At 38.0% G+C, this 17,502-nt stretch overlaps 1 protein-coding gene across 4 annotated transcripts in view; it reads left to right on the top strand.

Annotated features, from left to right (window-relative positions):
* rnf111 (ring finger protein 111) overlaps nt 1-15,935 on the top strand; it is a 45,069-nt gene extending 29,134 nt beyond the window's left edge. The window contains exons 5-15 of one of the 4 annotated variants that reach the window (XM_048184326.1): nt 3,366-3,578; nt 3,680-4,026; nt 6,519-6,771; nt 7,703-8,069; nt 8,782-8,907; nt 9,878-9,995; nt 10,369-10,449; nt 11,715-11,810; nt 12,138-12,224; nt 12,718-12,821; nt 14,198-15,935. In XM_048184326.1, the coding sequence (XP_048040283.1) occupies nt 3,366-3,578; nt 3,680-4,026; nt 6,519-6,771; nt 7,703-8,069; nt 8,782-8,907; nt 9,878-9,995; nt 10,369-10,449; nt 11,715-11,810; nt 12,138-12,224; nt 12,718-12,821; nt 14,198-14,315 (1,910 nt within the window). In that variant the 3' untranslated portion in view covers nt 14,316-15,935. The remainder of the gene's footprint in view (nt 1-3,365; nt 3,579-3,679; nt 4,027-6,518; nt 6,772-7,702; nt 8,070-8,781; nt 8,908-9,877; nt 9,996-10,368; nt 10,450-11,714; nt 11,811-12,137; nt 12,225-12,717; nt 12,822-14,197) is intronic. The other 3 variants (XM_048184327.1, XM_048184328.1, XM_048184329.1) reach the window with 3 other exon arrangements.
* Nucleotides 15,936-17,502: the final 1,567 nt, after the last annotated feature.

Raw genomic sequence — 17,502 nt, 5'->3', positions numbered from 1 at the left:
CTTTGTCACTCGTCTCATTCGCTCCGGTTAAATAGTGCTTGTTTTGCGCATAATTTTAGTCATTCCCGCAGGTTTCGCGCTCACACCAAAAGCGTGTGCACCACTGAGCCACGCTCAGTCTCAAACAGAAACAGAAGTCAAACAGAGTCACAAGTACCAAAATAAGGGCTTACTGCGCTTAAGCGGTCAAATACATACAAAATAATGTCAAAATTCCCGTCTTGCCGATTATTCAGATAAACACAGTAGGTTTTGGATCGTTATAGTTGAGAAAGAGAACGCATGTTGTGCAACAGTATAGACCCCTTAAAAGTTTGTAAACATTGCAATGTTTCCTGGTGGGCGGGGCTTAGCTGGAGGCAAAAAGAGACGTTGGACTCAATGTTGACAAGCATAAGCTAGCATGTTTTAGGAGGGATTTATTAAACATGGATGCAGAAGAAGGTTCAGAACTGTCTGAATATGTACAGTCACTGACTCTGCGGGACCGTGACAGCTATTTTTGTAAATTAACTTAAGTTTTGGATATTTCCTAGACAACATATGAATTACTTTCGGGTGGTTCGGGGAATTTTGTCAAGGCTTATTGTCTAATGTAACTATGATTATGGCTAGCAATGTGGATTATTTTAAGAGACCATTCAAAGAATGGCACACTCATCTATCGCTGTATGTTTGTTTAACATTTAAGCTAGCTAGTGTGCTGAAAATTGGCGACTTTTCACCTATAAAACAGAAACTTGCTGATTTGTACTAGATAAAACCAACACACCATTACATATGCATCGATTATTTTACCTGATATGAAGTGTGCACTGCAAACACGAGTATTATTTATGATCGTCTCTGTCCAGTCTGTACGCCGTATTGCTTTCAACCACAATTATCTTTTTGATTTCTGTGATGGAATGTCTGCCAGGATCTGGTAAAACTTTAGTTTTGAACCAAAAGTCCTGTTCCTTCTATTCTGGCAGCCAAAAACACAACAAGACGACATTTTAAAGTGAAAAACCTCAAACTTTTAGCGCGCCCGCTATTAGTTCTTATTTATGTTTTGCCTCCAGCTAGAGCGGTGACGTCACAGTGACGTAGGCGATTAAGGGGTCTATTGGTTCTGTTCATAAACCCTTAAAGGGACAGCAGTCCAATATTGCTGCTGCTGTCTGTCATGTTAATCAAAGAACAAAAGACAAAGAAAATCACTTTCTGCTCTTGACTGAATACGTTTATAACTTTAATGGTAAGAATTAATCTGTATTTAATAATAAAGACTACAGAAATTAAGGTAAACGTAAAATAACACTGGATGTGCTATTTTACATTTGATTATTTTAATTTCTGTAGTATTTCTTACCTGAATAAAAACCCACTTAACCTGAAAAACTTAGTTTCATAGCTCTCTTTATTCTGTTGCATTTATTTGTGCTCTTTGCATTTTTTTTTTATTTTTTATTACTGATTTTTTACTTGTTTTATTTTCATTAAAAAAAACTTTGCGTTGAAGAATAGATTTTTGTATTATAGTTCTTTGAAAGAAAATCGGAATCTGCAAAAATCGGTATTGGCAGATCACACTAACAAAAAAATCGGAATCGGCCAAGAAAATTACAATCGGTGCATCTCTAGATCCATGTGTTTTTCATGATCACTGGCTGCATCCAGCATTGAAAACCACCATCCATTCAGATTATTACCATAGGGAGTTGAAGGGAGAAAGCAATAGGAACTCTACAGAAATTTAATATCCTCTCATTTCAGAACATAAAAAGGCCTTTTGAATGTTCTGGTCATGACCCCTTCTCGCGCTGAAATTCAAAAGCTCTATATACATGAGCTGTAACTGCAACTTTTAAAACAGACATGCATTGCATAACCATAACAAGTGAAGACAATTTGCTGTCCACTTTTGATGAGCTCTGAAATAAAGGGAGAGATTGTTTTGTGTGTGTCAGCCATTATTTGAAATGTAACAGGTTTGATGAGTATTTGATGAGCGTCTCCTTGACTTGGTGCTGTAGTGATGGTCTTAAGGTCTGGAATGAGAGTTAGATCACACAGTTCAACACTGTGTGGTTTTGGGAAATATTAGATGTCACATCTAATCTACTCATCTTTCACTGTGAGCAGTCCCCCTCTCTCTCTTTGAGCTGTATCTCTGTGTGTGAGGGGGAGGAGGAAAGAATCTGGTAGATTCAGGGTAGTGTTGTTCAGCGCTGTGGATTGCATCTCGACTGTGTGTTCAGGCCCCGTTCATAATGATTAATCTATATCGTTTCAGCATGCACAACAGTATAAATAGCCTCTGCAGCTGCACAGCATTTTCTCACAGCCACAGAGTGATGGACACAAAAAGCATCCCTTTTATTGAGTGTAATTGAGTTTAATTCTAATTTCATTTGCAGGCACCGTAATGAAGTCTGTCTGTTATGCAATCAGCCACTGGCCCCAAAGATTCAGAGAGAACTATTATATGAACCAATTAAATTGCCATTCTGGATAAGGAAATAAAATCTTTGTAGTGTTATCTCATTAATCTGTGATTTACTCTCATATCTCAAGGTTTGTCAAAGGAAAACTCATTTACGTTGTTTCGTTTGATTTACTGTCATAAAGTGTCTCTTTGTTTGTCTCTCTTTCTCTGGGGGGTCTGTAGCTGGTGGGGTGGTAAAAGAGCAGGCCGAGATATGATTGCATTTGCATTTCTTTTGACGGAGTGAGAAATTAATTTGCAAGGAAAAAGCAGATGGATTACTCGTAATGGAATGTTAATGAGTAACTATCCTCATGGGCCACTTCGTGAATAAAGTCTGTAAGTGTGAAAATGCACATGTACGCTGACACTGATGTTCTAGAGCTGGGGAAAACCATTGTTGTCAGTTGCAACAAACCCCTTTAAGTTGCAAAAAACCCTTGTAATTATCAATAAAGGTGTACTTAAATTACAGGCTGTTGGGTAGTAGCTCAGTAAGAATTCTTCAAAAGTATGGAATCAAAGATTTTACAGTTCTGGCTGATATGTACTGATTATTAATTCTCACAAACTGAAATCAGTCATTTTAAATGCTACATCCAAATTCAGGTACCTCCACATTATATAGTACAGTATGAAAAATGCATATACACAGTATTTTTTTTTCCTTGAAAGAAATAAATTCTATCCATCAAGGGCACAATAAATTGATCAAAAGTGACAGTAAAGACATTTATAATGGTGTTATTAAAAATATGGAAAATAAACAATTAAATATCCAGTACTGACCAATAACGATAAATAAAAAATTATAATATCGACAAATAAACAGTGTATTTTCCATTGCTAGTCAGAAGTTTTATCATTTGTGTTTGTTTGTGTTTTCCATCTTCAGATCTCTCAGTCGTGCCAACCACTTCTGACAGCACACACCCACAGCCGGTCAGTTCTTCTTCCTCTTCCCATAATGCCTGTACCTCAGAATCGCCACAGGAGGGTCCTGGTCCCTCCAGTAGCTGCTCAGCGGCTGCCCCTGATAGCACACTGGCTGCTCAGAGCCACGGTGGAGTGCCAGGACCCAGCACCACCAACACCACTGCCACTGAAGGTACACTATCAAGAAGTTGCTTTCAAATACGTGACAGTGACAATGATTACTGATATTTTTGTATTGATTTTTAATTCTATGTGTTTCTTTGCCCCAATCAGATGACAGCAGAAGAAGCTTGTCGGGTGAGAACGGAGGTGTGGCGATGCCTAGGTTACCCTCTTGTTGTCCCCAGCACTCCCCTTGCAGCGGGCCATCTTCAGGGCACCTCTCTCTGGGGCACACCCACTCAGGGTGCCTGCAGGGTGGAGCGACGCAGCAGTCCGGCCCCTCGCAGTCTGGCACCCAGCACTCCCACGGTCACTCACACCACTTCCACCATCACCACCACGCCACCCCGGTCCCTTCTTCCTTAGCCTTCCCAGAGTCCAGCTGCCCTCTGGAAAGGCCCACTGCCATGCCTGCACCCTGTGGAGGGGTGAGCAGCAGCAACCAGTACCACGACCAGGTACCTTCATACCTGCATGTCAGATTCTTGAGAACCTCGTATGTCAATGTAGGACAAGGCAAGGATATTATAAGCTTCTGCAGCGGTTGATGCCGAAAGCCGTAATTCTAGTTCTTGTTTTCTTGGCTTCTTTGTTTTATAATCAAAATAACACGATGAATGTGCAGAACATAATGTCTGTATTGTTGACAAAACCGTCTGTTTTTCATTTTACACATGGTTTGCATTTAGGAGCATATGTTTTTGTTTGGAATTACTTAAGATTCTTCCTTCATGAAATGCTAAATCACCCTTCATGTTTTGGCGATGAAAAGGAAAATCCAAAGCACCTTTATGAAAAAATTATTTTTCTGGAGCTGAGCTTTTCCACAGGGGAGTTTGTTTGAGGCCATCCTCTCAGTCTTGTTGAATAATTCACACTGAACTAATTGTCTTGGCTGCTGAATTCTATTATTTACCAGCATAGAGAAGTGTTGTGTGTGCATGTTGTGCATGAGTATGTCAGTAATAAGTAAGTTTGTGTGTCAATTTTTTTTTGTTGCTTATGCCGTGACGATTTGTCTCAACGCATGCTGGGCTATCAGGAGGTTTAGCATGAAAAGAAGTGCTTCTATGCCGAATGCATTCAGTGAAAGATTGTGGTCTTTGATGATGGGGCAATGAGCAGTAATCGCCGTTAGCTAGTCATCGGATATGCGCAGACAGGAGGCACTAGCGAAGCGAGGTGATGTCAGGCATGTTTTATACATCAAAGTGTGTAAAGGATTAGATTTGGGGTGAATGCCCTCATTTCGGGAGGAATTTAATACTGTTTTGGTTTTTATCCATGTAATTTCTTTGTCTAGTATCATTTTTAAAAATATGGACCTGAGATGTGTATTATTTTTTTTTTAAGTATGTGGAAGATATTTTGAGATATGCAGCTCATATTTAGTGGTTCTTGCTATTACTATTGCATGTTCTTCAACAAACCCCTTAACCCTACAATTAAACTTCAGGTAGGTGAATAAGAGAAGACAGCTGTGAAAACAAACAAATCAGCCACAAAAATAAGAGACACAAATCTCACTTGATCTGAGCATGTGAATGTCTGCTGCAGACTTAACGTGGCATACTTTTAAAGTGTTGTAAGAGATGTTAGTCATTCTGGAGTTTTTTCACAAACCTGTCCTACAAAGATATTGTTGAAATCAAAGGTGGAGCAGAAGAGCAGTAGCACGTCATTTCAGTGTGTCAAAGTTGTGAGAATCAGGGGGAGCAAGATAATCTGACAAACTGACAGCTGCTTATGAAGCCAAATGATCCTTTTCAACTATCAGAGTCGTATCCTTGCTTCCCATATATGACATGTTATTTCCCAGGTAATATGGAGTGCCACCCTCCATTAAAACATCGCTTATAGAACATTTAAAGCTGAAGTTTTGCCTTTTTGTCAGCATCTCTATTTGAAACTCATCTTTACATGAGTTGTCTAATGTTTAAACCGTGCAAATTATTATTGTTATACTTTGTCCTCAAATTGTTAATGTTAACAACATCAGAATTGTGTGTCTGTGTATTTAGTGTGTATTACCGTTACCTGAAGATTTCGATTTCTGTAGCCACTCCACAGTCCGAAGTCTTTTGCTTTTGACTACAATTTAATCTCCAGTTGCCACCGATGATTGTCATTTGGACCTTTCTGGATTACAATCCACCATCAAAATGATAAATTTAATTATTCCAGCTGCAGTAAGAAAAGGTTATAAATGATCCACTACCAGGCAGCATCCTCACATGCCATGTTGCCTACTATCTGGGACTCCTTCATGTAAATAAACGTTACAAACGTAATGACGCACAGACGAACGGCGGCATGCTCAAATTTCCTGTGGAAACCTACCAGTACCAATTTTTATTATAAAACATTATTACAAGCTTACCATTGTGAATCAGGCTAAGGTAAGGAGATAGTTTTGAATACTGGCTGTTTATGTACTTGCTCAAAAATTGATTTTGGATCATTTTTAATCAAAAAAAGTTACAGACTGCAGCTTTAAGTAAATTGTAAAAAAGTTCATTTCAGACAGTGATTTAGTTCCGGTTTTTATTTTATTATCCATTATTATCCATTATTATTAATTATCAGAACAGCTCAAATTGCTGAAAAATTTAATATTTCCTTCTGTCTTTGAGGAGTTGCCAGAGCATCATATGTTTTCATATGGAGAAAAAACAATCCCCCAGAAACTAAAATGACATAATATATAGTGAAATAATATTTTGTAAAAAAAAAATTTGACCGATTCATCTCTTGACTTGCTTGTTTTTGCAACTTCTATTAGCTTATGTATGCCCTAGCAACCACCCTAGCGACCCGAAAGCAGCACATTTGTATTTTCCTTCAGAATCAGTTTATCAGCCATATGCTAATGGGACAGATGTTTTTGTTCTAATGTATTACATTTGTCACTGGATTAACTGTTGGTTTCTGTCTTCCCTCTCTGTCTCAGCAGACTCTGCCAGTGGATCTCAGTAGCAGTGCAGTGCGTAGCAGTGGATCCAGCAGCACAGGGTTCCACGGCACATCTGCCTTTGACCCCTGCTGTCCAGGCTCTGCCTCCCGGCCTCCTGCTTACGTTTCCCAGGCTGCACCTGGACCCAGCCAGCAGACTGTGGCCGACTCATTCAGCTCAGCCATAGTGGCCCAGCCTCAGCCCCAACCTCCTCAGCTCTCTTCCTGCAGGCACTACATGCATCCACCCTGTACGCACTTTTACCATACTATTTTAATCATATCAATCCAATATTATAATCCAATGCTGATTTAGGAGTGAAATGGTTCCGGTAAAACTATTCTACTATTCATCAAGTTTTTCTGAAGGCAAACATTTGAGTGATAATTTATATATTTTATTGCACAGTGCAAATAATGTAATTGTTACACCCCTATTACTAATGTATAAAAGTATTTACTGAATCAAAAGGAGACTGCAGAACAATGATACAAGCTGAGCTGGAGAAATATGCACCGTTGCACCCCAAATTTATTAGATGTTCTAAATAGAAGGCAATAAAATAAAATTTGATGTGAGATGATGCCTGTGCTCTGTTGTGTGTGAGTGCGAATGTGAAGATCCTGCGATGCTGGTGCATGTGCTTTATGGTAATTAGATGAAACACCTGATGTTTAATGTGTTAAGTGCTGCAGGTAGTGTGCCCAGCAGTCCCACTTAATTGCCGATTCTGCTCACAATAGTGTTGTGTGGAATATAAATGAGCGTGGCAGGGCTCCCTGGTGGGCCTGAATTTAGTGGAGTAATTGCCACACACAGCTCACCGAAGCACCTGTTTGCACATTCTCTCATTCTCTCTCTCTATATTTATCTCCTGTATCTCGCGGTCATTCTTTTCTTTGTTTTTTCTTTACTTTCTCCCTCATTCCCTTCTGTCTGTCAAATCCTTAGCAAACAGTACAACTCATCCACTCGAGGGTAATCAAACTTTCCCAGGCCATCCTGCAGTCATCGTGAAGTTGACATTGAAACTCTTTCCATCCTCTCAGTAGTTACCATCAACAGAGTTCATTGTTTTTGACAGATTTTGATGGTCATTTATGACAGATTTGTATCATTCAGGAAAAAAAGGAGATTAAGTTCTGCCATTTATACTAACGTTTATGCCTTTTCTCCTCCAGATGGCCCTCTGCCACGCCCCCTGCACCACCAGTCCTCCTCTTCTTGTCCTCACTCCCATGGCAATGCCCCTCCCCCTCAACAGCCGCCTCCGCAGGGCGATTATGTCATCCCACACCCCGTCCTCCCCTTCCACACCCCCCTGCCTTCTCATGCCCCAGGCCACTCGGTGCCCCCTGCTCCTCCACCCTCTATGCCTGCCCACCATCTACCAGGTTCCAGTGCCCCTCTGTCTCAGCATCTTCCCCCTGAGCACCAGGCACTGCAGCACCTGCCCGTTCTGGGCCCAAACCCTGTCCAGAGGCTCCACCAACACGACATACTGCAGAGGATGGAGGTTCAGAGACGGAGAATGATGCAGCACCCAACGTGAGTCGCTGTGTGATTCCTGTTTATTTTTTGATATTTGCTTACTTTTTGTTTTTAACTCATGTTACATAATGAAGCTGTATTGTAATACACTATGGTTCAAAAGTTTGAGGATTTTTAAATATTTTGAAAGAAGTTTCTTCTGCTCACCAATCTGCATCAGTCAAAACAATAATATTGTGAAATATTACATTTTAAAATGTAATGAATTCCTGTGATGGCAAAGATTAATTTTCAGTGTCAGTGTCACATGATCCTTCAGAAATCATTCTAATATGCTGATTTGGTGCTCAAGAATCATTTCTTAATATCAGTGTTGAAAATAGTAATGTTTTTGAAAATATAAGTAATGAAAGTTTAAAGAGAACAGCGTTTATTTGAAATAGAAAACTTTACGGTTACTTTTGATCAATTTAATTTCCTTGCTGAATAAAATGATTAATTTCTTTAAAAAAAAAAAACAAACCTTACTGACCCCAAACTTTTGAACGGTAGTGTATATACCATTTATAGTTGATTTTTTTTTTTTATATTTTATTTTCTGCTGCTGCTCATATCACCCCCCTCTAATCTCAAAGCCTTATGTATTAAGAAGCTTTTCTGCTTTAAAAATTTTTTACAATTTAAAATTTCCAATAAGGTGCTTTATTTTAATGCCCCTGCAAATGGTGTCCTGCTGTAGTGTAACAAATTTTATTCCTCTTTCCTTAAGGCGAGCACATGAGAGACCCCCGCCACATCCTCATAGAATGCATCCTAACTACGGTCACGGACATCACATTCACGTCCCACAAACTATGTCATCGCACCCTCGGCAGGCTGACCAGAGGACCACATGGTAGAGTACATTACAAAGCGGAATGTTTCTCTGAGTTAATGTTTCAGATGGTTTGAAGCCATGGGTTCCCTCAGGAGTTAATTTTTACAGTATCAGTTTATGATTACAATATCAGGATTTATGATTGAAATAAGTTCTTATTTAGCAACTTATGTTTGAAATATGAAAGAGTGATTTATGTTGTGGAACAAATCAAGTTTTATTCGAACTAATGTCACCATAGACCTTATTTTACTATTAACTGAAAACTGCTCTCATTTAAAAACCCATTAGATATTCTTAAGGGAGTTAATGGTGAATAATTTTTCCTGGTTGGCCTACAAATTGACATGACTGAACATCTCTGTAATACCATGATAAGGGCTGCACCATATATCGTTTTAGCATCGATATCGTGATGTGCGCATTCACGATATTCACATCACTGGATGCGCAATGACAATTAATGGGATCGCAGTTGATTCGTAAACGCACTTGATTCTCTGATTAATTGCAAAGTTTAACCATCATAGAGCGAAATTTTAGCACACGTGTTTTAGGTCCTGTCAGTTTAAACATTCAAGTGATTTAAAACCATTTGAGTGCAAAAAGACGAAAGCTCAATTTGGATTATTCAATTTCTGTACCTGAATACTGTTAGACTTATCTGAAGTCATTTAATTTGTATCTTTCTTCTATTGTATTTATCCATGCTTGTAATTTTATTATTTTCTATGCAAATTTCCTCCAACTATGCAAAATCACCCCAACTATTCTAGAATGATTAATTTTTTCCAAATAGAGCTCAAGTCATCTGTTGAAATTGTTTTCATATTGTAATATATAGCAGAAAAACTAAAGATCACAATGTCGTTTTTTTTCCAATTTCATGCAGCCCTAACCATGATCTGTTAGTCATGATGTTGGTGTTTCAAGCATTATGTTGTTCAATGTTTTAACCTGCCAGTTGTTGGTCTTCTTGCTGTTTTAGGGAGCTGGGCATCGAGGCTGGTGTTACTGTAGCTCCCTATCCTTCAGGACACCTGCACCCACATCTGCCTCACTATCACCCTCCACCTAGACTGCACCATTTCCCCATTCAGCTGATGGTGAGTCCCTACTCCCCTCCATCAGCTGAAATATATGCGTACATTAGCATGAATAAAAAAGCCCTGATTTGCTCTCAGGTATGGCACAGATTAATGGCGGCAGCACCAAGCCGTGTATCCGCAACATCTGTTATTTCAGAATGATTTGTATGGGTGCATGAATTATGCATCACAAGTTATAATGGAAGCTCATTAGACATTTCAAGTGTGAAATTTGAATTTGATATATTTGAAAGACTAAAATTATTTTTGAGTCATATGGAGTGACATGCGTGCACATAAATATCGGGGCCCAAATTACAGGAATTATTTGCCTTTCTGTCTGATTTTGCATTAGGTGCCGTCACTAATTTCATGTTTCTGTTTCCTTCAGCACACTGGCTCAATGCCTGAGGTGACATATCCACATATTCGCTACATCTCCTCCAGAATGACCTTTGGCCGCACATATGAGGTAATCATGCATTTTATTCTGCATAAATCATTTTTATGCAGAATAAAAATAAAGTATATATTTATTCTGCATAAAAATATTTATATATATATATATATATATATATATATATATATATATATATATATATATATATATATATATATATATATATATATATATATATATATATATATATATATAATATCCCTCTTAAAGTCCTATACTACTAATGTTATAATGACTAGTAGTGGTCATATTTAGTTAATCTTTTAGTTTTTAATGACCTTTTTCCACATTCTCACTGGTCTTCAGAATTGTGTGTATGTCACTGCTGTAGCTTTAAGAAACGCCCCTTTGCATGTAAAAAGCTCTGTGTGTTTATTTGGCTATGCTCACTCACACCACAGTCACACAGGGTGTCAACACTTGACGGAGGGCTGTCTGAGGGTGTGTCTGAAGCTTGGTGCTGACGCAACCGTCATAGTGACAACAGCCAATCACATTACTTCCTGCTTACACGCTATACTATGCTAGCTGTCATTCAATGATAAACAAAGTACATGGACACACAATACAAGCACAGTACACACCAGATTCATCAACTGCCTCTGCCACCTCCTTCCAGGCTCGGTCCCTCTGGTATGAGTCCCCGTACATGTAGACTAAGAACTGGGTGATTACCCACCGCAATGATAAGCTTTTCCTCCATTTTGATGTTCCTCGATTATCCAGTGTTGCATGAACGCAGTTGGCTAGCGTCTGCACTAGGGTACTTGCATAAGGCAATCTGATTGGCTGACATCTGTGTTGGCACTTCTGCAACTTCTGCCGCAAGAAACACCAGTGACGCGACACAGCAGAACCCACAATTGAACAGAAATGCGTGATGTCACCTATTCAATGTAAATGAGAGGTGTTGATGCCAATGCCCCATGTGAATCAGCCTTCATAGGCTGAGAGTTTGCATCATTTTTAACTCCTCCATTCTTCGGTAATAGCGTCTTTGCACAGCCTCCATTACATTTTGACAGATTCACAGAACAATCCACTCCAAAAAAACTTTTCTACGTTTCTCCTCTTCTCTAGCTTGCTTCATAAATAAACTTGGCACTGTATATTACTAATATAGTTGACTCTTTGATTAATTTTTTTTGTTGCTCTTTTGTTAGTCGATTTAGTCGACATGCGTAGATGTTCTGTTGTTTTAATCTCTCTGTGATCAAGAATTCCTCATGATGTGACCCTTTTAAAAGCAGTAATGTAACAAGTAGTGTGTTTAACAGGATCTGCTGCATTTAGAAGAGCGACTGGGGACTGTGAACCGAGGAGCCTCTCAGGGAACCATAGAGAGGTGCACCTACCCACACAAATACAAAAAGGTGAGAACACTTCCACTTACAAACATTAGTGTTTTACGTGAGGTGGTCAAAATAACGTCCTGTTTGGTGATAATGGACAGACAGTCTGCAAAAAGACTCTGAGGATATAATATAGGGGCTTCCTGTTAGAGACACACAAAAAAAAAAAAAAAAACTTAACCAGGAGCCATAATATCACAAATCCTCACCCAGTCCTTTTATTGCCAAAAGCTGCATAGTGTAGACATTTGAAATGTCACTGATATGTAGGAAAAGGTTCCATGCAGATGACAGAATGCATTACATTTCTGAATAACAGTAATCTAAAACCCTGCCGCCCTAATACAGAAGGTGGTGGAGAGAGACACTGAGGAACAGTTAGCACCTGAAGCATGGGCATCTGTTGGGAAAAATATGCACTCAACCTCAAACTCGGTGAGAAAAAATGTGAACAAATAGTTTGGGAAAACATGTTTTAGCTCACATATTGTGTAGATGTTAACGGGGGCAGGAAGTAGTCATAGTCAAAAATGGCCTAGTCAATCTAGTTGTTGAGGAGCACATTGACAACAGATGTGTGTCTGTATTTATTTAAAAAAAAAAATATGTGCATTGAAATTTAGGTTTTGTTTTTGCTTGACGTGTTGTTTATGATCAGCACACAAAAAAAGACTGTTGCTATATGTTTATATAACATGTTATGCTGCTCTTTGTGCTTATTTTGCTTTGTATTGCAATCATCAACTGCAGCACTTAATATTAAAAGATACCCAATTAAAGACATTCATATGAACTGCTTGTATATATTTTGGGGGAAAGAAGACACAGAAAGAGCTAATATGTGTGCTAGTGTTGCTCACCAGTTCATGAGAATTGGGGTGCAGTGATACTACTTATAATGGCTGTTATGCTTTTTTCTCATGCACAGAGAAAGCTGCATGGTAAGCAAGAGGAAGAGGAGGGGGCAGAGGAAGATACAGAGGAGAAATGCACCATCTGTCTATCTATACTGGAGGAAGGGGAGGATGTCAGGTAAACACAACACTGGATTTTCAGATTATAGTATGCTTCACATGATTCTTGCTTTTTTTCTAAACAGTTGTAGAGAATGATGCTCTTTACAAAAGGCACTCTACATTTTTATATATATAATATATATATTTCTGTGGGTCAATGACGTGACGAGTCATTTTTTTTTTTTCCCAAAGGCCTTAATAATAATACAAAACAAAGAAATGACATCCAAAGTATGTAAGGTCGTACAACTAGATCTCTTTTATTGAATCCAAGGTATTTTAAGGATTTTGAAGTGTCAAAATGTCATTCGGTTTAACCGTCCAAAGGCCAATACAGCTATTTCATTTGTGATTAAAATATCTTAAAATGTAATAAATGTATATATTTTCATGTTCTGGCATGATTTTATAACATCATATATCAAAATAGTGCAAAATGGTATTAAAATTATTTGTAGAAGTCATTGCTTTGTTATGAGAAAGAATGTCCGGAAAAATGAATTTCATTGATGTAATTCGGAGTAACCAATATAAAGGGACCATTTTGGATCAAGTCATGCGGGCAGTATCATGTGATAGGATGTGACATCATTCAGACACCTGCAAAGGACCACATGGTTGTGAAGCAAAGTAACTAACTCTCTCTTAGCTAAATGAAAACTGATATTTTCACTTGCTCATACGCATGTCCTGAAACATCGGGTCATTCGGTACAACCGCTATAAAACATGGAAAATGGTAATTATTTTAAAAACTTGTACTAAATAGAAAATGTTTGATTGTCCTTTTGCTAGCTAGCTAGATATCAGCCTATTAGCACTGTTTGAAAATATCATCATTCAGCATAACATTCAATAAAACCGAAATTTTGGTTAAACCGAATGACTTTTTTGGTGGCAAATTTTGTCCATCTTGTAAAAAATGACAAAAGCAGTGTTAATTGATTATAAAAACCACATAATGTCATTGTTAACACTTAATAAAACTTCAAAATTAATTGTATCTCCATTAGGTTTTTTTTACTTTGAAAAACCTCATTCGTCAATGACCCATATATATATATCACACAATACGATAAATTATAAACAAACACATTTTGTTATCTATTTTATAATTTTTTTCTTTCTTTATACATTTGGGACTCCCCAATGTTCCTTAGTTTAAAATTTAAATCCATTAGGCAGTCTTGAATACTATCTCTCTTTATATTATATATTATTTTATCTCTGCTGCCCTCTGTAGTTGGAACATGTGAATTACTATATGTTGGTTCTTTATTATGGTGGTCAATCATTTTTTTTTTTTTTTACCTTTTAGCTAATATTAACGTCTGATTATATTGTATAGAATGTTAAATATTAAAGGCATCTGATTGCATTTTGTTTTTTGCAGGCGCCTTCCATGTATGCACCTCTTCCATCAACTGTGTGTAGACCAATGGCTCCTCACTAACAAGAAATGCCCCATCTGCAGAGTGGACATCGAAGCTCAGTTATCTTCAGAGAGTTGATGCTATTTTTCTTGCAACCCTTTTGTTGGACATTTATTTGTTGTTTTCCTTTTCATTTTTGTCAGTAACGCATTCAACCAAAGATGGCATGAAATATCTGCGCAACTATGGGGAAAAAAAGAAAAACAACAATCCATAAAAAAAAGCATCAAGCCTAGCGTGCCAGCTATCATGTAGTACCAGTACAGCTAGAAAAAAAAAAAGACATCTTCATCAAGGGTTTTGAATTGTATTGTATTTATAAAGGGTTTATGTAGCTTTTGTTTTCATAAGTGTCATTGTATTTTATTTTTGCATGGTTCCTTGCAATGCATTTCTTTGCACATATAATGAAATAGGCCTCATAAGGCCTGAGAACTTGCAGGCGAGGATTGCTGCTCTAGTAAAGAAGCATTTTTACGTACCTGATGCCTTGCTTTACTGGAATAGAATGTCAACCTCCATTTTAAAACATTGCAGGACTCAATTTTATGATCAGTATGTTGATTAGTTTTATGTTTTAGACAATGTGATCTATCTGAAATAGATTTTTTTTTTTTTTTTTTAAGTGAATCAAGACATTCCTTAATTAGGAAACAAGATCATGGTTAAGAGATCAGCTGCTGTAATAGTGTTCACCCTCACGCCAATTCACTCTCAACACGGGAACCTGGGCTGGAGCCCATTCCATTTTCCTTCAGCTCATTAACAGTGCTAACGGAATTCAGGAAGTTGGTTTAACAAATGCTCCTTGTACATTTAATTTTAAATTTATATGCATTACATCCTGAACTGATGGATTTGAAATGAATTCAGCTCCAGCCATGATGAGAACCAACTGCACACTTCACCGCCATTCACACAGTTGTGTTCCATCAGTCCCCTCTCAGCACCTCAATCTGACGTCACATGTAACGCACTTCACCTAATGTATTTTCAAAGAGAAGAGAAAGAAAAAAATGAATGTCACCTCTCTGTATTCTGATTGTTGTTTTTTTTATAGTATAATGAAATTGGATTTTTGATTGGGCAATGGAGAAAGTGTCATTTCTCAGACAAGCTCGATATGTTGTTGACTTGGTTCTGTGAGGATTACAGGCCTGAAGAAACAGCCACCGCAAGTGTGAAGTGCTGGGAAACGGATTATTTATTATATCAACAGGGTCTCCTAGCCTGCTTCATTTATTTCTCTCAACGACCTAGAAAGTGACTCTTGTTAGCCGATTATTTCTTCTCAGATATTATCATTAACATGCATTTGTTCTGCAACTGTGCAGCAAACTGTTTTTCCTTTTTCTTTTTTCCTTTCCTTTCCTTTTTTTTCTTTTCTTTCTTTTTTTTTTTTGCTGCTGTGAAATCCTAACACTAATATTAATCTCGACTTGCTAACTTGCATATACTTGCACATGAGAGACAAAAGACAGGAGTGCTGTGAGAATGAGAGTGTGCTGAGGCCGTGTATTTCCACTCTGATTGCCGAATTTTAAGGAAAAAACTGTAATAATTTTGAATGGAGTGTTGGAATGCAGTACTTAATGGCAGGTGTCCATGCATTCATAGACTTAATGGCCCCAGGATGATATTCCATGGGATTTATATTAGTTTTAAAATAATGAAATTAATAAAGTTAGGTAACTCTTTTATGTGTCCATTTTTGTGCCTCCTTGAACCTGACACAACACTCTTGAAGAATTTAACCATGGGGACTATAGTTACCATCAATGCTGTGGTTAATAAAGCAGTAAAGTTGGTATTAAGCACTATTGTCATTACCTCCTTACAAATGTCTTGTATACTGTACAAAATTGTTTCAAATTCTCTTATTTACAGCAGTTATGTAGACTGTGTACACTACACACCTCCAAACATATTGATAGTGTCACTAATATATATACAGGTGCTGGTCATATAATTAGAATATCGTTAAAATTTAATTTTTTTATTGTAAATTATTTTAAAAAATGAAACTTTAATTTATACAAGATTCCCTACATGTAAAGTAAAACATTTCAAAAGTTTATTTTTTTTTAATTTGTTAATTAGAGCATACAGCTCATGAAAGTCCAAAATCCAGTATCTCAAAATATTAGAATATTTACATTTGAGTTTCATTAAATGACCATCCCTTCAGTATAAATTCCAGGTATCTCTTGTTCTTTGAAACCACACTAATGGGGAAGACTGCTGACTTGGCAATGGTCCAGGAGACAATCATTGACACCCTCCACAAAGAGAGTAAGTCACAGATGGTCATTACTGAATGTGGTGGCTGTTTACAGAGTGATGTATCAAAGCATATTAAATGCAAAGTTGACTAGAAGGAAGAAATTGGGTAGGCAAAGGTGCACAAGCAACAGGGATGACCACAAGCTTGAGAATACTGTCAAGTAAAGCCGATTCAAACACTTGGGAGAGCTTCACAATGAGTAGAATGAAGCCGGAGTCAGCGCATCAAGAGCCACCACACTCAGACACCTTCAGGAAAAGGACTACCAAGCCACTTCTGAAACAGAAACAACGTCAGAAGCATCTTACCTGGGCTAAGGAGAAAAAGAACTGGACAGTGAACAGTGGTCGAAAGTCCTCTTTTCAGATAAAAGTAAATTTTGCATTTCATGTTGAAATCATGGTCCCAGAGTCTGAAGGAAGACTGGAGAGGCACAGAATCCAAGCTGCTTGAAGTCTAGTGGGAAGTTTCTGAAGTCAGTAATGATTTGGGGGAGCCGTGACATCTGCTGGTGTTGGTCCATTGTGTTTTATCAAGTGCAAAGTCAATGCAGCCATCTTCCAGGAGATTTTGGAGCACTTTATGCTTCCATCTGCTGACAAGCTTTATGGAGATGCTGATTTCCTTTTCCAGCAGGACTTTAGCACCTGCCCACAGTGCAAAATCCACTTCCAAGTGGTTTGCTGACCATGATATTACTGTGCTTTTTTGGCCAGCCAACATGCCTGACCTCTGAATCTATGGGATATTTTTAAGAGAAAGATGAGAAACAGTCGATCCAAAAATATACAGATGATCTGAAGGCTCAATAGTGCCTCAGCAGTGCCACAGGCTGATCACTTCTATGCCACACTTCACTGATGCTGTAATTTGTGCTAGGAGCAAGTCATTTGCTGTAATATGTGCTGCTGACCAAGTATTGAGTGCACAAATGAACATACTTTAAAGAACTTGAACTTTTCTGTTTTGAAAATCCATTTT

This window comes from Megalobrama amblycephala, linkage group LG3, assembly GCF_018812025.1.
Source record: "Megalobrama amblycephala isolate DHTTF-2021 linkage group LG3, ASM1881202v1, whole genome shotgun sequence".
NCBI lineage: Eukaryota > Metazoa > Chordata > Actinopteri > Cypriniformes > Xenocyprididae > Megalobrama > Megalobrama amblycephala.
This window is presented reverse-complemented; position numbering and strand designations above follow the sequence as displayed.